Source organism: Homarus americanus, unplaced genomic scaffold (assembly GCF_018991925.1).
Source record: "Homarus americanus isolate GMGI-L3 unplaced genomic scaffold, GMGI_Hamer_2.0 scaffold4896, whole genome shotgun sequence".
NCBI lineage: Eukaryota > Metazoa > Arthropoda > Malacostraca > Decapoda > Nephropidae > Homarus > Homarus americanus.
Window position 1 is genome coordinate 5,555,355 of NW_024749657.1, and position 16,376 is coordinate 5,571,730.

Here is a 16,376-nt window from a genome sequence, read left to right on the forward strand (position 1 = left end):
CCAAATTATGGATATGGAACCACGCCATTTTATAGTCTTGTATCCACTCAGCTTCATTATTACAATATGATGCCATTTTTTTTTATTCTCTTTGAAACAAGTAAGGAAACGCCATATATCAAGTTTCTGTATTAATATTAACTAATCTAATTTACTGATGTTTCTTTTTCAAATTATAACGGCAGATGTAGTCTTTGGTTTACAGGTAATATAAACCCCATCAATTTCCTATTTACAAATTGCTTGGTATTTGTGTATGTTAATTTATGTGCAGGATTTGTCGATAAATTGGTGCATGGGAAAGCTATTCTTATAATAAACTGTTAAAAAAAAAGATTGTAAATATCCTTAATTAAGTTGTGTTCACGTACTTATATAAGTCAGTCATCATAATTAGCCTGATAACACCAGAAAGGTTTAAATAAATTAATGTTTGTTTTATTTCTCAATGTTGACATAACGTCCCTTTAACTGTCTCATACACTTATAAATTATAAAACAGTACTTTAGCAAAAATATCTTGTAGCACACCTATATATATATATATAATTCTCTATCAATAAAACTAGTATATAAAGAAGTAAAAGTATAATACACTTACTAGTTATAATATAGATTTGTATAATGTAGAGACCGTCAGCTGTTTGGCGCCAAGTGTAGATACCGTGAGTGATAATTTATTCCTACTGTGTTCCCTGATGTCAAATTAAGCTGACTTTTGATCTATATGTACATAAGATACTGGTGTACAGGAGTGTTAACTGCTAGATGTTGTACGGGAGACTAGTGAGTGCATTACCAAGGATATCAGTGTCATGCTAATTTCATCCTGGAAGCTAAGAACTTTCCAGGAGAGATATAGCTTTAATGTCCATTACTGTGACGTTTTAGCATGGAGGAACTACCACAACCAGCTAATGTAAGTTAATTTAACAATTTTAACTAATATGATAGTAAAATTTTTCATAATCATTTAATCATAACTTTATTTTTACGTAGCTGTGAACATAGTAAATACACCAAGCTTCACCAATACTACTGTAGCTAACTTGAAATACACAAAGGACGCTTTATTTTATAGAACTTAATAACATACAAATGAATAAATAGAAAAAAAAAGCTAATATGGCATCCTAACAATGTCAATAAAAATGATTATGGATTTTGCTAAGATATTTCCACGCTTTTGCAACTCATTATAGCGTACTACTACCTAACGTTCCCACAAGCTAATAGGCGGTGCAATGTGTGGCGTGAAGGCTCCAGTCGCTGTCATTTTCCAGCATGTGGTTGTAATGAGTAACAAGGTCAAGTTATTAGTCCGGTAAGGCACAGGGGAAGACGTGGCAGGTTTCTTGTTGGGGTGTGTGAGGGTTGTGGTGCTCCCTTCGTTGGGCCTCCTGCAGAGCCTCCCTCACCCATGGTCCTCCCCTCCACTCCGGGAACAGCCTGTGATGGTATTTGTACATAAATATGTGTATGTTTTACACTGATGAATTATATTACCTTCTTGTATTTAGTGAATAATGAAACAGAATGTGTCATTAAATTTCACCGAGAAAGAATATTTTGAACATCATAAAAGTGACTTGAAGACTTTATTTTATTTTTTTTGACAAAGTTTTAATGAAGGAAAGTAAACGTAAACAAAGAACATACTTACTGGAGGTACTGGTTGAGGAACTCGTGATAGAGCGACGTGTCCTCCAGCTCCCGCATGAGCCTGCAGAAGGACCGACGGAGGCAACCATAATCCCGGAGGGTGGGCGGCGGTGGTAACCAGGATTTGAGGTCCTGTAAATTATCTTCCTCCAGCTCGGTCAGTTCCGTTATAGGGAGCGCTCTGATGATGTCCTCAAAGGATATATTAACGCTGCCGCTAGAGGGGTAAGGAGACATTTCAAGCGTCTTGTGAGTGAGAGCTTCAGGTAGAGCGGCAGGGATGGTCAACAGACTGTCAGTAAATGTATATTGCGAGGCGTCTCTCCTGCGTCGACCAGCAGCCATGGGCAGAAGTGACATGGCACCCAGCAACATGGCCCCTTTGTAGAACATTGTTTTATAGTCTGAGACCTTTTCTTTCTCGAGCCTCTTGAATAAATTCTTCTTGAGTTGTTCTCTTTGTAGTCCCTGAAGTCTGATGCGCAACTGAAGATCATTCAGGTCTTTCAGCCGTTCTTGCTCTTGTCGAAGCTGTTGTTCATTGCGAATTAATTCCAGTTGCAGTTCATCTCGCTGTTCATCAAGTGCATCACGCTGTTGCTGGGCAGGACTTCTCTGTGTGGAACTAACGGGCTGCGCAAACCCAACTTGTTGTCTAAATGGCACTGGGCCGACTGCCACAACGGGAGCCCGCCGGAAGTACTTAGGAGGCTTGGATTTCTTCGACAGTGAGAACGGATTTCTGGGTGGCGGAGGAGGTCGAACTGGGAACACGTACACATTGGGGGGGCGAGTTGTGGTGGGAGGAGGAGCAGGAGGCTGAGGGTTGGCCGGGCGTGAGGTAGTGGCTGGGGGTAACCGAGGAGTGTACAATGATGGAGATCGAGGGAATCGTGTCTGGGTTTGAGGAGCACCGTATGCTTGAGAAGGGGTCGCGGGAGGAGGAGATGGGGGACTTGGGGGAGTGGCTGGTGGATTTGCTGGTCTTACGGGTGGGGCGCCATATTGATTCACTGATGGATTAGCTGGTGGAGGTGTTGTAGGAGGGGGTCCATATCTATACATTGGTTGATTAGCTGGTGGAGGTGTAGGAGGGGGTCCATATTGATTCATTGGTTGATTAGCTGGTGGAGGTGTTGTAGGAGGGGGTCCATATTGATTCATTGGTTGATTAGCGGGTGGAGGTGTTGTAGGAGGGGGTCCATATTGATTCATTGGTTGATTAGCTGGTGGAGGTGTTGTAGGAGGGGGTCCATATCTATACATTGGTTGATTAGCTGGAGGAGGTGTAGGAGGGGGTCCATATTGATTCATTGGTTGATTAGCTGGTGGAGGTGTAGGAGGGGGTCCATATTGATTCATTGGTTGATTAGCTGGTGGAGGTGTTGTAGGAGGGGGTCCATATCTATACATTGGTTGATTAGCTGGTGGAGGTGTTGTAGGAGGGGGTCCATATCTATACATTGGTTGATTAGCTGGAGGAGGTGTTGTAGATGGTGACCTGTACCTTTTACTAGGTGGACTGAAGGGTGGAGACCGAATCTGAGGTACGTCTTCGGTAGGATCTTGAGACAGGGAAGAATAAGAAGAGACTGATTGATCACTCTGTTCCCGTGGGGCGGTGATGGCATTAGACGGAGGACTTGGAGCGAGTGAAGGTTCCCTCAACCCTCGCGCTGAGTAACGTGATGATGGTTCTCTCTGGGTTGGACTCCTCTGAACATCCTTTCCGTCTCTCTCACTGGAATGGGAATGATCTGCTTGTGTTTGATCGTCGCAAGCATTCCCGGCTGTGCACCCTGACGACTCGTAATTATGGTCCTTACTGTCAGAACTCTCCTTGATCCCTGGGTGTGACTGCCCGTCATTCTCCCCGGCGAAGTGATAATGATAATGGTAATAGTAAGCGTTGCCCTTAGACTTGTCGCTGGCATTATCTGGACGTGAGTCGGTCGGGTTGTTCAGAGAATCACTCGCGGGATGTGTTGAGTCTCTGGGTGCTGTGATGGGCTGCCATTTGTTGGGGTTATCCCGGCTACCGGTGCCCTCGAGAGGCAGGAACCCGTCGGGAGGTCTGTAGTAAGAATTTAGGGGCTGTACTTCCTCAGCTCTGGGAGGCAGGTACTCCCTTGAGGGTCTGTGTGTCGTGGTGGTTGTAGTGGTTGTAGGGGGTGGGATCGCTGGGGGGTTTGCCTGGAGGCGTGGGGCAGCAGGCACAGCAATATACAATACTGGAGGAGGCTGGGGAGTAGTAGCAGGGGCGGTGTTTCTGTTGGGGAGGCCGTACGTAGTTTGTAAGTTTGCTGCGGTGTTCGCTATCTGTGGAAGGTTACTCGGTGACTGTGGGGCCCGGAGACGGAACAGTTCTGCTTGAGAGATGGTGAACGCGAGCCCCTGCTGAAGTACAGGATCCCGGGCTAACAAGGAGGCCCCATTATCATCTGGGGGAAGGTAATTATTGGTTGGAGATGTTATAGAAGGAACTGGTGAGGGGGGAACAGGTGGGGCAGGTAGTGGTGGAATACCCGGTGGGCTCGGTGGTGGTGGGATACCCGGTAGGCCAGGTGGTGGTGGAATACCCGGTGGGCTAGGTGGTGGGGCTGGTGGAGGGTTAGCTAGTGCTAGACTCTGGGTTGGTGGGTTGTATCTAATCGTGAGAGGTGGAGTTTGGGGAGGCCGAGGGTCTTTAACGGGAGGAAAGATATAAGAATTTGGGTGACGTGATTTGGAGCCTTTTACCATTGTCATGAGGGAGTGTACTGTGTCTCTCTGCTTCCTGTTAAGTTCTGATAGTGATCTTATTTGCTCATTATAAATAGATTTAGCCAACTTCAATTCAAATTCGTCGTCATCTTTATCATCTCCCAATTCCGGATTTTCAAACGCTGTGATAATCTCCAAGGCTAGTCTTAAGTCTTCCAGTCTACGTCTTCTTATGTCAGCTATGGTCTTTTCATCTAAGTCTTTATCAGTAGAGAAGGGTCCCTCTTTACTCTTACCGTCAGTTGTATCTAAAAGTTTTGACAGTTCAGAGAGATTATTTTCATTATACAGAGAAAAGAAATCGATATTTCCTTCTTCAGAAAGGCTCAGACGTTTAGTATTCTGACTTGTTAAGGTTTCAAGGGCGAGCTGTAAGTCTCCCTGTTCTTCGCGAAAGGAGGAGGTGGTGGTGGGAGAGGCGGTGGTGGAAGAGGCGGTGGTGGAAGAGGAGGTGGTGGAAGAGGAGGTGGTGGAAGAGGAGGTGGTGGAAGAGGTGGAGGATGAGGGGCGCTGTGTGGTAGTGTTGAGGGCGGTGGCCAGTTGTTCAGCATAGAGGATCAACAGTTGAAGAGCTTTTGAGGTGGTGTCTTGGTCTGGGTCCTCCTGGATGGGACAGTGAGCCAAGTATTAGGTAACATTGTTATTCATTATTACTACTACGACTGTGAGGTAGACAAGAAAAGGAAGCCAGACTTGCACTGCAACTTTCATCGTTTCAGGGTGACGGTTGAAATTAACTTTAGCCTCATAGAGACTTATCGACGCTCTATTACGCCAATAAACTAAAATATAAACAATATAGCTTTCAGGATACACGTAAATTGTGGCTGTTACTGATTTATTAATATCAAATGGAAATAATACACTAACCTCTGAACTGTGGTTCCTGGTGGAGGGCAGCCGGAACCTGTGAGCGTTGGTAGGAGGAGACAGCTGAGGGGGGTCGTCTAAGTCAGAGTAATCGTCGTAAACTGGGTCATAGGTAGGGCGTCTGTCGGTGAACTGTGTCTGAGACGATGGCAGGACGAATTCGGAGTAGTCGAAGAGGCTGGAGTGGCGGTCGGGTGCAACTCTGGATGTTGGACGAGGATTCGACCGCCTGCCACCAGAATATCTCGCATTATGGCCGTGTATACTGGCCCCCGCATTTGGCACGCCATCGAAAAGTGATTCACCTTGTGTAATGTCGCTAAGGCGAGTGGAGACGGTGGCTGACGCTACTCTGGGCCTGTTTTTTGGGATCACGCTGTAGATGCCAGAGCTGGGAATATTTCCAGAGGACGGGAATTCTTTCCTCGCTGTCTCATCTCGATATCCCTTCTCCTGAAGCTCCTTCATACTGAGGGACATCTTAGGGCCGCCGAAGAGAGACTTTCCTGAAGTTGCGTGTTCGGCAGATGCAGGGATTGGGGCTCCTCGTATAGGCTGGGACCTGGCGGGGATGGCAGGGCCAGCACCTAGGGTCAGGTCCACCTCTTCGAAGAGTGACTGTCCTCTCGCCAGGTATAGCAGGCTGCACAGGACGAGGCACCCTGCAACATGAGGACTAGGATTAGTTTTTAGTCGTGCAATGTTGTACAGAAATCTCTGGTAATATAAGGAGGAACCGAGACCCTCAAGAAACACCTCAGATACTTGGAGCATTATTATGGGAGAGGAACACCGCATTATAACACCTGTTCCAGTCATGATTGACAATTGATAACAGCGAATAGAGGATTGGTCAATTTATTCTTGATTCCATCCACCCTGAGTAGAAATACCGGTATATTTAATCGGTAACAGGAGCAGCAAGAAGTTAATTAGAGTGTCCCGGGAGTAAAATTGGTGTTGTGTGAGATATTCCGGGTGTAGTTTCTTGTGGTGGCGCGGCTAACCTGTCCTGCTTCCCTGACAATGGGTCCATCTCACCTCCTGACCTTCAGTAGCAAGAGTGTCACCACCGGGATCATATGTATGCCACAGGGCTCGTGTGTGTGTGTGTGTGTGTGTGTGTGTGTGCATCAGGAAACAATAGATGTATAAATAGACAGATAAGGAACGAGGGTAGAAAGGACTTTGTCTATACTTACGCCACATCGACACCTGTTATAGTAATGTTCCCATTCTCAGTAATATTCGTTGAAAACAAAAATAAAATCATCCCTCATCTTTCTCAACAAGGCCTAGTGACCGTTGCTTGACGACACCAACAGTTAAAACACCTTAAACAAACACAACAATAACAACAACAAACTTTAAAGTACACTTGTCCAACCTCTTCATTCCTTAGTGTGAGTTTTCTCGTGTTTTGGTGAGGAAGTTGTGATAAAATTCTCCACCGTATCATTACCTCAATAATAACATAATCCCCCGTATCAAATCTTTATACAACACAAAATATTTTCCCTAAAAAACAACAGTCCAGGATTCATGCGACGTTCATTCACCTTCCAGCTGTTGAGGATCCACCGTATAATATTAAAGGAAAATATAATTATCTTAGCCATCTCTACACAGGATCCACCCATCCCCGAAATAAAATGTGAATCTCTATATTTAAGCTTTTATCTGATACCGCTGGCGTGGCTAACGATAATACCACGTCGGAAAGATGATCTCGCCCGCCCTCCCCCACCCAGCCGTAAATCACCCCATCCCCTTCCCCCCCCACTCCTTCCCGGCAGGTGTAGTCTTAAACACACTACCGAAACCTCTTGCTTAAGTAATGAAACTCACCCTGTGTTTATAATACTTTATTTACTTCAGTTAAAGCTTTTATTCTTCTTTAAAAATGTAAATAAATATATGTGGTTTTGGGGTGAGGTGCGTTTCCTCAGACCACCTCAGTTTTTATATCTGACTAAAATTAATTATAGATTATTTTGATACCTGACTTCATTATTTCCTAGATAGAGGGTACACGGGATCCGGGGTGTTGGGTCCGGAATAGTGGGATCCGTAGTGCTGGCTTCAGTAGTGGGTTCTTGACCTCACCTGACCTCACCTGCATCCCTCACACCACCATATTCCTGTTTTTAAATATTCCTTCTTATCTCATGTGAATCTTCCTCTAATATTTCCCATCAGTTTTGTCATTTCAACGAACCAGCACCAATATATTAACTGGGTATAATTTCTGAGCTAGAGTCAAAAAGAGAATTAACACGACACACCGTCTACGCCGCTGCAAAAACATATTGGTTCGGTGTAAATATTTCTCACTTTATGGAAACACCTTCTGATGGTGGGTGTGATATGGTGGTGTTTAATTTATGTGTTTATATTATACCAAGATATGTGTAGGTGGTAAGACTCTATTATTTCTTTTCCTCCAATAGATAATAATTGTGTTATTTCTATTTTTGTCTTTGATTTTATTGATATGTTTTGGTAGTGAAGTATTTATGTGTATATGTCTTAATTTTTTACTGTTTATTATTTATTTAATTTTGAGGAAATATAGTGTGTATGTATATGTATACCCAGTGGACAGTGCACACACACACACACACACACACACACACACACACACACACACACACACACACACACACGAGCGAGCAGATTTAAAACGTATTTACTCGTATTTTTTGTTAAATCTACAAGAATAAAAGATGTGTGGTGTGACGTACTTCTCCTCACTAATACACCAATGTGAACACGTATAACGATATACTGAACACATACACCTATCAACCTATCTTCTAACCTTTATGTATTACCGGATATATCGTATTTTTATCCGGCCAGCAGGGTATAAACTGGACACTGGCCGGGCAACACACACAAGCGCTGCCGGCCACTCACTTCACCTCCATATAGATAAACCAAACTCATGATTTTCTCCACTGGCTCGACGCTGCCAAGTGACCAATGTAAAGGTTAGGTTTTGGCCCTTACACGGTTCACAGGTCGGTATAAATGGCGTAATTATGACTGTGAATTGAGATGGATGGTGTGTGGGGGTGGGGGGGGTGGTGGGTGGGAGGATAAAACATTAGTCATTTGTAAATATTGGCGGTTCTGGTCAACGTCAAGTGCTGGGGAAGGTCTTGTATTTACACCTTTTATGATGAGTGTGAGTTAGTGTAGCTATAAATGTTATCATAAATTAGATAAGGAAATTTAGCCAAGATACTGTGGATTGCATGTAAGATTAGGAACCCCAGTTTATTTTACCTTATGGTTTAACACCCTAATGCTTTATGGAAGGGTTAGGTTAGGTTAGGTCAGGATAGGTTAGGCATGGTATCATCATCATCATCATCATCATCATCATCATCATCATCATCATTATTATTATTATTATTTAGTTACTACATACATCAACCAGAGTTAGTTAGTTAATAAGCACCGAACACAAGTCATCGTAGCAACAACTTTCAATAAGAGACATACGATACTCCCCCAGCCATTCCTTCTCCTTTTTCTTATGAGATATAACATGAATCATTGTGGTGGGTGGTGGAGTGGCCTGTCCATCATCACTGGTGGTTGAGATTCTTTCCAGGCCGTGTGGAGAGAGAGAGAGAGAGAGAGAGAGAGAGAGAGAGAGAGAGAGAGAGAGAGAGAGAGAGAGAGCTAGAAAAGATATTCACAGATTAAATAATGATGGGGGAAAAGAGACAGACAAAGAGAGAAACAGAGAGAGAGAGAGAGACATAAAGTGAGAGAGAGAACAGAGAGAAGAGAGAGAGAGAGAGAGAGAGAGAGAGAGAGAGAGAGAGAGAGAGAGAGAGAGACAGATAAAGTGAGAGAGAGAGAAACAGAGAGATAAGAGAGAGAGTTAAAGACAGACAGAGAGAGAGAGAGAGATAAAAGAGAAAGACAGAGAGAGCACACATTGTTTTGGACAGATAGTTATCACAGAGTGTGGGTCAACCTCACCATTGTGGAGTGATTCATGCCCCAGGATCCTTCCCTCTTGTGGACATTCCTGCCGCGAGAGCTGTACGGTAGATAGATGCTGCGTCCACTAAGCTGGGATGTCCTCACACAACTTAGTTTTCCTCACCAACACGGTTGTTTTCCTCACCAACGGCTTAATTTTCGTCACCAGCAGCTTACTTTTCCTCACACAGCTTTGTTTTCCTCACACAGCTTAATTTTCCTCACCAACGGCCTACTTATCCTCACCAACAGCCTAGTCACCCCCACCACACAGCCAAGTTACCCTCACCAACGGCTTAGTTTTCCTCCCCATGCAGCTTACTCACCTCCACATAGCCTAGTTCTCCCAACACAGCCTATAGTCACCCTCACAAAGCCTGTTTACCTCTCACCGACAGCCGGATATAACTAGTACACTCCCCGACCAGGATATCTAAAGCCGGGTTCTTGACGCTGTCGGAGAAAGTCCCTCAAATCACTCATTGATATTCCCGTAAAGAAATAACCACTGGGGTTTGTGGGGTGGAGAGAGAGCATTCCTGTGTGGTGTTTGTGGTAGGTAGGTAGGCCTGAGAGACGCGAGGAGGGAAGGGGTGTAGTTAGGTAGGTATAGGTAGGCCTGAGAGACGCGAGGAGGGAAGGGGTGTAGTTAGGTAGGTATAGGTAGGCCTAAGACACATGAGGAGGAGGAGAAGGGAAGGGAAGTGAGGGTGAGTGAGGCAAATACTGGATAAATCTCTCCCATTATCTCAGGGTTTTATTGTGGTGAGATGTTCCGTTTGTGGTTGTTGTGGTGATGGTGGTTGTTGTGGTGATGGTGGTTGTGGTGGTGATGGTGGTTGTGGTGGTGGTTGTTGTTATAGTTGTGATCTCGTCTAGAGTTTTAAGAATTTTTTTACTGTACCTCAAGGCTTGTGTGTGTGTGTGTGTGTGTGTGTGTGTGTGTGTGTGTGTGTGTGTGTGTGTGTGTAGTAGTGAACTGGATGGTCGGAACGATCCCACCCTTCCCCACCGGCATCCCCTTCCCTCCCCTCTCACCCACCCCATCCCACCCATAAACTCAAGGGGTAGAAGTAATACCTCCTGACAACCTAAGAACTAGCGGCAGCACTCCAGAGATTCCCGATACCTATCAGCTCATTGGCCCGTTGAGATCATACCTTAGAGAGAGAGTTTAGTGAAGCCTCATGGACGCGGGGATCAGACACTAATACACCTTTGTTAACTCTCTAATGCTGCTCTTAGATGGATTATATATTTTAAGAGCTTTATTTACCTTGTTTATAACTGTAGTGATAAACTTTAAATAGTATAGGTTAGTATTTAATGTGTGTGTGTGAGTTCCTAATCGTGGTGGACAGAAGAAGTAGTTGGTCATTATGTGGGTTTGTTTTGATAGTGAAATGGAGAGAAGTCAACTATGGTGTCGTGGGGTGGTGATGGTGGTGGTGGTAGGGGGTGATGATAGTGGTGGTAGGGGTGATGGTGGTGGTAGGGGTGATGATGGTGGTAGGGGGTGATGATGGTGGTGATGATACCATACTGGGAGGGTAGGGGGGTGGAGGAGGGCTGCGAGTGAACATAAGGGGGTAGGGGATGGAGGGGAGGTGGGCATGAGAGGAGGGGTGGGGAATGGAGGAAGAAGTGGAGTTGAAGTGAACATGAGGGGTGTAGGGGGGGGGGAAGGGGAGAGGGTGTGGAGCATGAGGAGGGGGAATGTTTCTTGGCGAGGAAGGGGGTAGGTTAAGTCAGTCGGGAAAAGGTAGGGAAGGACATTGTCAGTCGTTCAGTCATTCGGAAAAAAAGTCAACATTATCGGTCAGTCGGGGAAAGGTAGGAGATATTAGGGTGAGTATAAGGCAGTCGGGAAAGGTTAAGTGAAAGTCATGTAGTGCTGCTCTAAATGGTGGTGGTGGTGGTGGTCACTACAGCCAAGTCAACAGGTTTATGGTTTTATCCCACCATCAGGGAGGAGGATCTGTAGCTGCTGGTGGTGAGGGGGTGTTGGTGGGAGGGAGAAGGAGGGGGTGTTGATGGTGGAGGTGGTGGGAGGGGTGTTGGAAGTGGAGGAATGAGTGGGAAGGGGCGGTGGTGGAGATGAGGAAGGAGTGGTGGGGGTGTGGGAGAGCGTGGAATGGAGGAGGAAGGGCTTGGTAGGGGAAAGAAGATAGGAAAGAGGAAGCATGGTGGGAAAGGAGATACTGAAAGATAAAGAGGAGGGTAAAGAAAGAGGTGGTGAGGGGGAGAGGAGAGAATGGAAGTTTATGGGAAGGGTATAGGATGGTAGAGAAACAGGAGATAAGGGTGAGGGGAAAGGGGAGGGGGGTGTGAGAGGAGAAATACAAGAAGGCGTTAATGTGTTATGCCAAATGATAGTACCAGTGACCGAGAGGTGGAGCCACTTCCCTGTCCCGCCCACAACTATTGCTATTACACACACACACACACACACACACACACACACACACACACACACACACACACACACACACACACACACACACACACACACACACACACACACACACAGAAATTAAATACATCATTGTCCAGAGTTTAATTCATTTGTGACTAAGGATTTGCCATCATTACTCCAAAGAGAGGGATTGCTCACATCGTACTCAAGGGATTAAACCATCATACTCAAGGGGTTAAACTATCGTACTCAAGGGGTTAAACCATCGTACTCAAGGGGTTAAACCATCGTACTCAAGGGGTTAAACCATCGTACTCAAGGGGTTAAACCATCGTACTCAAGGGGTTAAACCATCGTACTCAAGGGATTAAACCATACATCGTACTCAAGGGTTAAACCATCGTACTCCCAGGGGTTGGCTCACCATCGTACTCAGAGGTTAAACCATCGTACTCAAGGGGTAAATACATCGTACTCAAGGGGTTCATCAGCAACTCAATAAATGGCACCAAAATTCTCAGAGACTCTACCACGTCCACGTACAATCTCAAGTTACAAGAAGGAAGAACAAAAAAATGACGTAGGAATCTTTAAGAATAGGGACAAGCTGAGAGGTCATGAGGGGGGGGGGGGGGGAGGGGGTCCATCAGAGACTTGACCTCCCGACCTCTCACCTGGGCGGAGGGAGGGACACTTGAGGTAAAAAATTGCACAGAAACACTCCCAGTAATGTTTTGAAGATATTTTGATACGGCTCGTGACAGTGAGTATTGGGAGAACACATTTAAACAAACTCCATTATTGACGACCAGGGATTCGGGGTGTTCTCAAAGGTATCGTCTCTCGTAGTGAAGATCTCGAGCCCCCGGGGGATTCTCAGAGCTCCTTGAGTTAAATGTTTCTCTCACAAGTTTAGGAACTACACAATGGTAATCTTAACTACTGGACATTCTCTTAACACTAATTTAGGTAGAGAATTTACACCTGGAGTAATTATTGTGAATCACGACACAGGTACACACTGAGGGGGGGGGGTGAGGTGGGGGGGTTAGGAGGGATGAGGTGGGGGTTAGGGGGGTGAGAGAGGAGGGGTAAGGACCTCCAAGTTGTTGTTTTTTTAGGTGAATTTCTACCCTAACTGAGGAGAGAAAGCATGTAGATACGCGAGAGAAAGTATTTAGCTATTTGAGATAAGCATTTTTTATTTAACTACATACACGAGACGTAAACAGATAGCTTGTGTATTGTAAAAGAATATAACTTTTAATTTGTACGTGTATTAACCAACATGTCGTGGAGTAAATTATCCGCTCCATTTATTATACAAGTTCATCATTGTTGTTTATTCAACGAACATAACTCACAATATGTTCACCTAAATCAGAAATACACTGTAGTTTATAAGTGGACAGACTCGTGAGACTGTTGAAATTCCTTTTATATTAAAAACTTTAACCTAACATTGGCTCATGTATGTGTGAGTTTTTGTGTTTGTGTATATGTGTGTGTTTGTGTATGTATGAGTGTGTATGTGTTTTTGTATATGTACGTGTTTCTGTATGTATGTATGTGTCTTTGTGTGCGTGACGGTGTATGTACGTATACTCAAGAGACTGTGTACGGTATACAAGCCGACAGGGAGAATGTGGGAGTCCAAGAAGTGAGTACCTGTCCACTCGGCTAATTAGCTGACAGGTGAACAGGATGAGGATAACTTAAAGTTGTGTAAGAACAAAAAAGAAAATGGGGAGACCTGTTTACCTGAGCCAATTATAGGAAGATTGTTTGTTTGTTTACCTGAGCAAATAATAGGAAGGTTGTTTGTTTGTTTACATGAGAAAATAGTATGTAAGTTGTCTGTTTTGTTTACCTGAGAATATAATAGGGAAGGATGTTTGTTTGTTTACCTGAGAAAATAATAGGTAGGTTGTTTGTTTACCCGAGCAAACAATGGGGAGGTTGTTTGTTTTGTTTACCTGAGGAAATAAAGGTGACGTCTTTTGTTTACTGTAGAAAATAAAAGTAAGACTAATTGTTTACTCACCGAAAACAACCATAATCTAACGAACAAGACAAATACAAAATGACTTACAACCCAACATAACAGTGAGCAGCTTAACCATGTCCTTAAGTAAACACAAAGACCACACGGTACTATAGCTGAAGAGAAAACAAAGGCAAACAACTAAACAATAGACATAAACAAGAACCAACAGACACGGGAAACAATTAGAAGTTCAGAATACCAATGGCCAGATATGGTCAAGGGGAGGAGGGGTATAATAATTACTAATACAATACTTATTTTCAATCACCTTTACCACCCATGGACTGTGGTTAAGGGATGTGTGAGAGAGAGGGGGAGGGAGAGAGAGAGAGGGGGAGGGAGGGGGGAGGGAGGGAGGGATGGACAGAGAGAGCCAGAGGGAGAGATAGAAAGAGAGAAATGGAGGGATGGAGAGCTAGGTAGAAAGAGAGAGGAAGGGAGACAGAGAGAGAGACGGGGAAAGATAGATAGAAAGCCAGAGGGGTAGAGAGAGGGAGAGACATAGAAAGAGAAGGAGAGAGAAGAGAAACAGAGAAAGGAGGGAGAGAGAGAGATCATCTGATTCTGTGTTTATGTTTCCGTGTGTATGTGTGTGTATGTTGTATATGTGTGTGTATGTTGTATGTGTGTGTATGTTGTATGTGTGTGTATGGCAGTAAGGAGGTAAGGAAGCCATACAAACAGATACCAATGACTGTCTTGTGTGTGTGTGTGTGTGTGTGTGTGTGTGTGTGTGTGTGTATGTTGTATGTGTGTGTATGTTGTATGTGTGTGTATGTTGTATGTGTGTGTATGTTGTATGTGTGTGTATGGCAGTAAGGAGGTAAGGAAGCCATACAAACAGATACCAATGACTGTCTTGTCTCACGTCGCGGAGTGCACCTTTATGGATGACGACTACTGAGGAATCTTCACTATTTGCCATAAAGGAGCCTCAGTGTGTGTGTGTGTGTGTGTGTGTGTGTGTGTGTGTGTGTGTGTGTGTGTGTGTGTGTGTGTGTGTGTGTGTGTGTGTGTGTGTGTTCTTTTAAATAGTCATTACTAATTCAAATACCACACTTAAACAGCATGAATAATTCCACCCCAAAAATGGCACCAAAACTTTCCCAAGACTGTACCTAACCTAACCTAACCTAACCCACCACCGCCACCGTCTTAGAAAATATTAACCCAGGTACAGACAGACACAAGCATGGCGTTCTTGACCAAAATAAGTCAACAGAGAGTATAAAAATGATCAAATGTTACGATACGTCAGTCATGATGGGGGAGGAGAAGGAGGAGAAGGATTTAATAGGATTTAATAGGATTTTAAAATGAATATACATGTTCATAGTTATAGTATTAGTTGTATAAGTTTCTTGAAGGGGTAGTGTGTGTGTGTGTGTGTGTGTGTGTGTGTGTGTGTGTGTGTGTGTGTGTGTGTGTGTGTGTGTGTGTGTGTGTGTGTGTGTGTGTGGAGTGGTGGTGGGATTTGTACATATTTTATTTTGGGATTCTAGCTATACTGGTGGTCAAGGGTGGGTTTTCACATCTTGTACATGGTGTAAAGAAAATTCCATTGGTGTTTGTGTTTATAAAATCCCTTGATGTTATTGTAAGCTCAAACATTAATGGACTCTATAAACATAAACTTTGCGGACTTTGTTTATAAATAAAAGTATAAATGGACTCTGTAAACACAAATATCAAGAGACTGAGTACGGTAACCTATTGAATTATTTATCTTACCTTATGAGTACTATTTCATGACCCCTTGAGTACTATTACTTAATGCCTTGAGTATAATGCTAATACGATGATCAGTTCTCCTGAGTAAATTTATTTTGTACTCTGGAGTTTGAATCACCTTAAGAACTTCCCCCTCCCCCCTGCGAGTGTCTACCTGGAGAATCTCCCCCTTCAGCGCTACCTGGCAGAGGGGGCGAGGGACATTCTTCAGGAGCTCCAGGTATTTAATTAATCCTACTCAAAGGGTTAAATGAGCCACAGAAATAACTTAATATCTACTGTGATAAACTAAAGACCCAGGGCACTCACCTATCGAGGGTGTGGTGAGGGTGAAGTTCATGGTGATGGCTCCTGCTGGGGTGGTGGCAGAAGGTGCAGGAAGATCTTCACGTTCGGTGGTTCCTCAATGCTATTAAATCTTCTTCTTCCTCCTGCTGGTGGTGTCGTCCATACCTTGTTTCCTGGTTGACTTGATTACCACACACTCCTACACCTGTCTCATTGTGCACCACCACACCACCACAACACCACAGTCGCTATACCTGGTGATTTAAATTACTTTGCTTACCCAGGTAACGAAGGACCCGAAATTTTGAAGAGGACTCAACGCTAATCCCGATATTTTAGTGTCTTTCAATGTCTCAAAATATGGCTAAATCAATCAAAAGCCACCAGGTAATTGACTAAGGTGTGTACTTCGTCAGGTGATGGTGTATGTGTGTGTGTGGAATGAGAGGGCTGGGAGGTGAGGCGTGTAGAGAGGGAGGGCGAGCAAGGCGTGTGGTCGCGTCGCTGGCGTGCGGGGATTTGCTGGCGGGTCTCGAAGTCTTCTCCGACCTGCCGCTGACCCCAGTACACCTTGCTAGAAATCTTGGTGGGGAGGAG

At 44.5% G+C, this 16,376-nt stretch overlaps 1 protein-coding gene across 3 annotated transcripts; it reads right to left on the minus strand.

Annotated features, from left to right (window-relative positions):
- Positions 1-968: 968 nt before the first annotated feature.
- Positions 969-16,293, minus strand: LOC121853540 (serine/arginine repetitive matrix protein 1-like). Of its 3 annotated transcripts, none has more exons than XM_042347739.1 (5): positions 15,801-16,293; positions 5,296-5,957; positions 3,119-5,028; positions 1,664-3,067; positions 969-1,449 (listed from the first exon to the last, which is right to left on the minus strand). In XM_042347739.1, exons 1-5 carry the CDS (start codon positions 15,829-15,831, stop codon positions 1,317-1,319), a joined length of 4,140 nt encoding a protein of 1,379 aa, XP_042203673.1. In that variant the 5' UTR covers positions 15,832-16,293; the 3' UTR covers positions 969-1,316. The 3 variants fall into 3 exon arrangements, with proteins under 3 accessions (XP_042203673.1, XP_042203674.1, XP_042203672.1); XM_042347740.1 differs by having other exon boundaries at positions 1,664-2,824; positions 3,074-5,028; XM_042347738.1 differs by having other exon boundaries at positions 1,664-5,028.
- Positions 16,294-16,376: the final 83 nt, after the last annotated feature.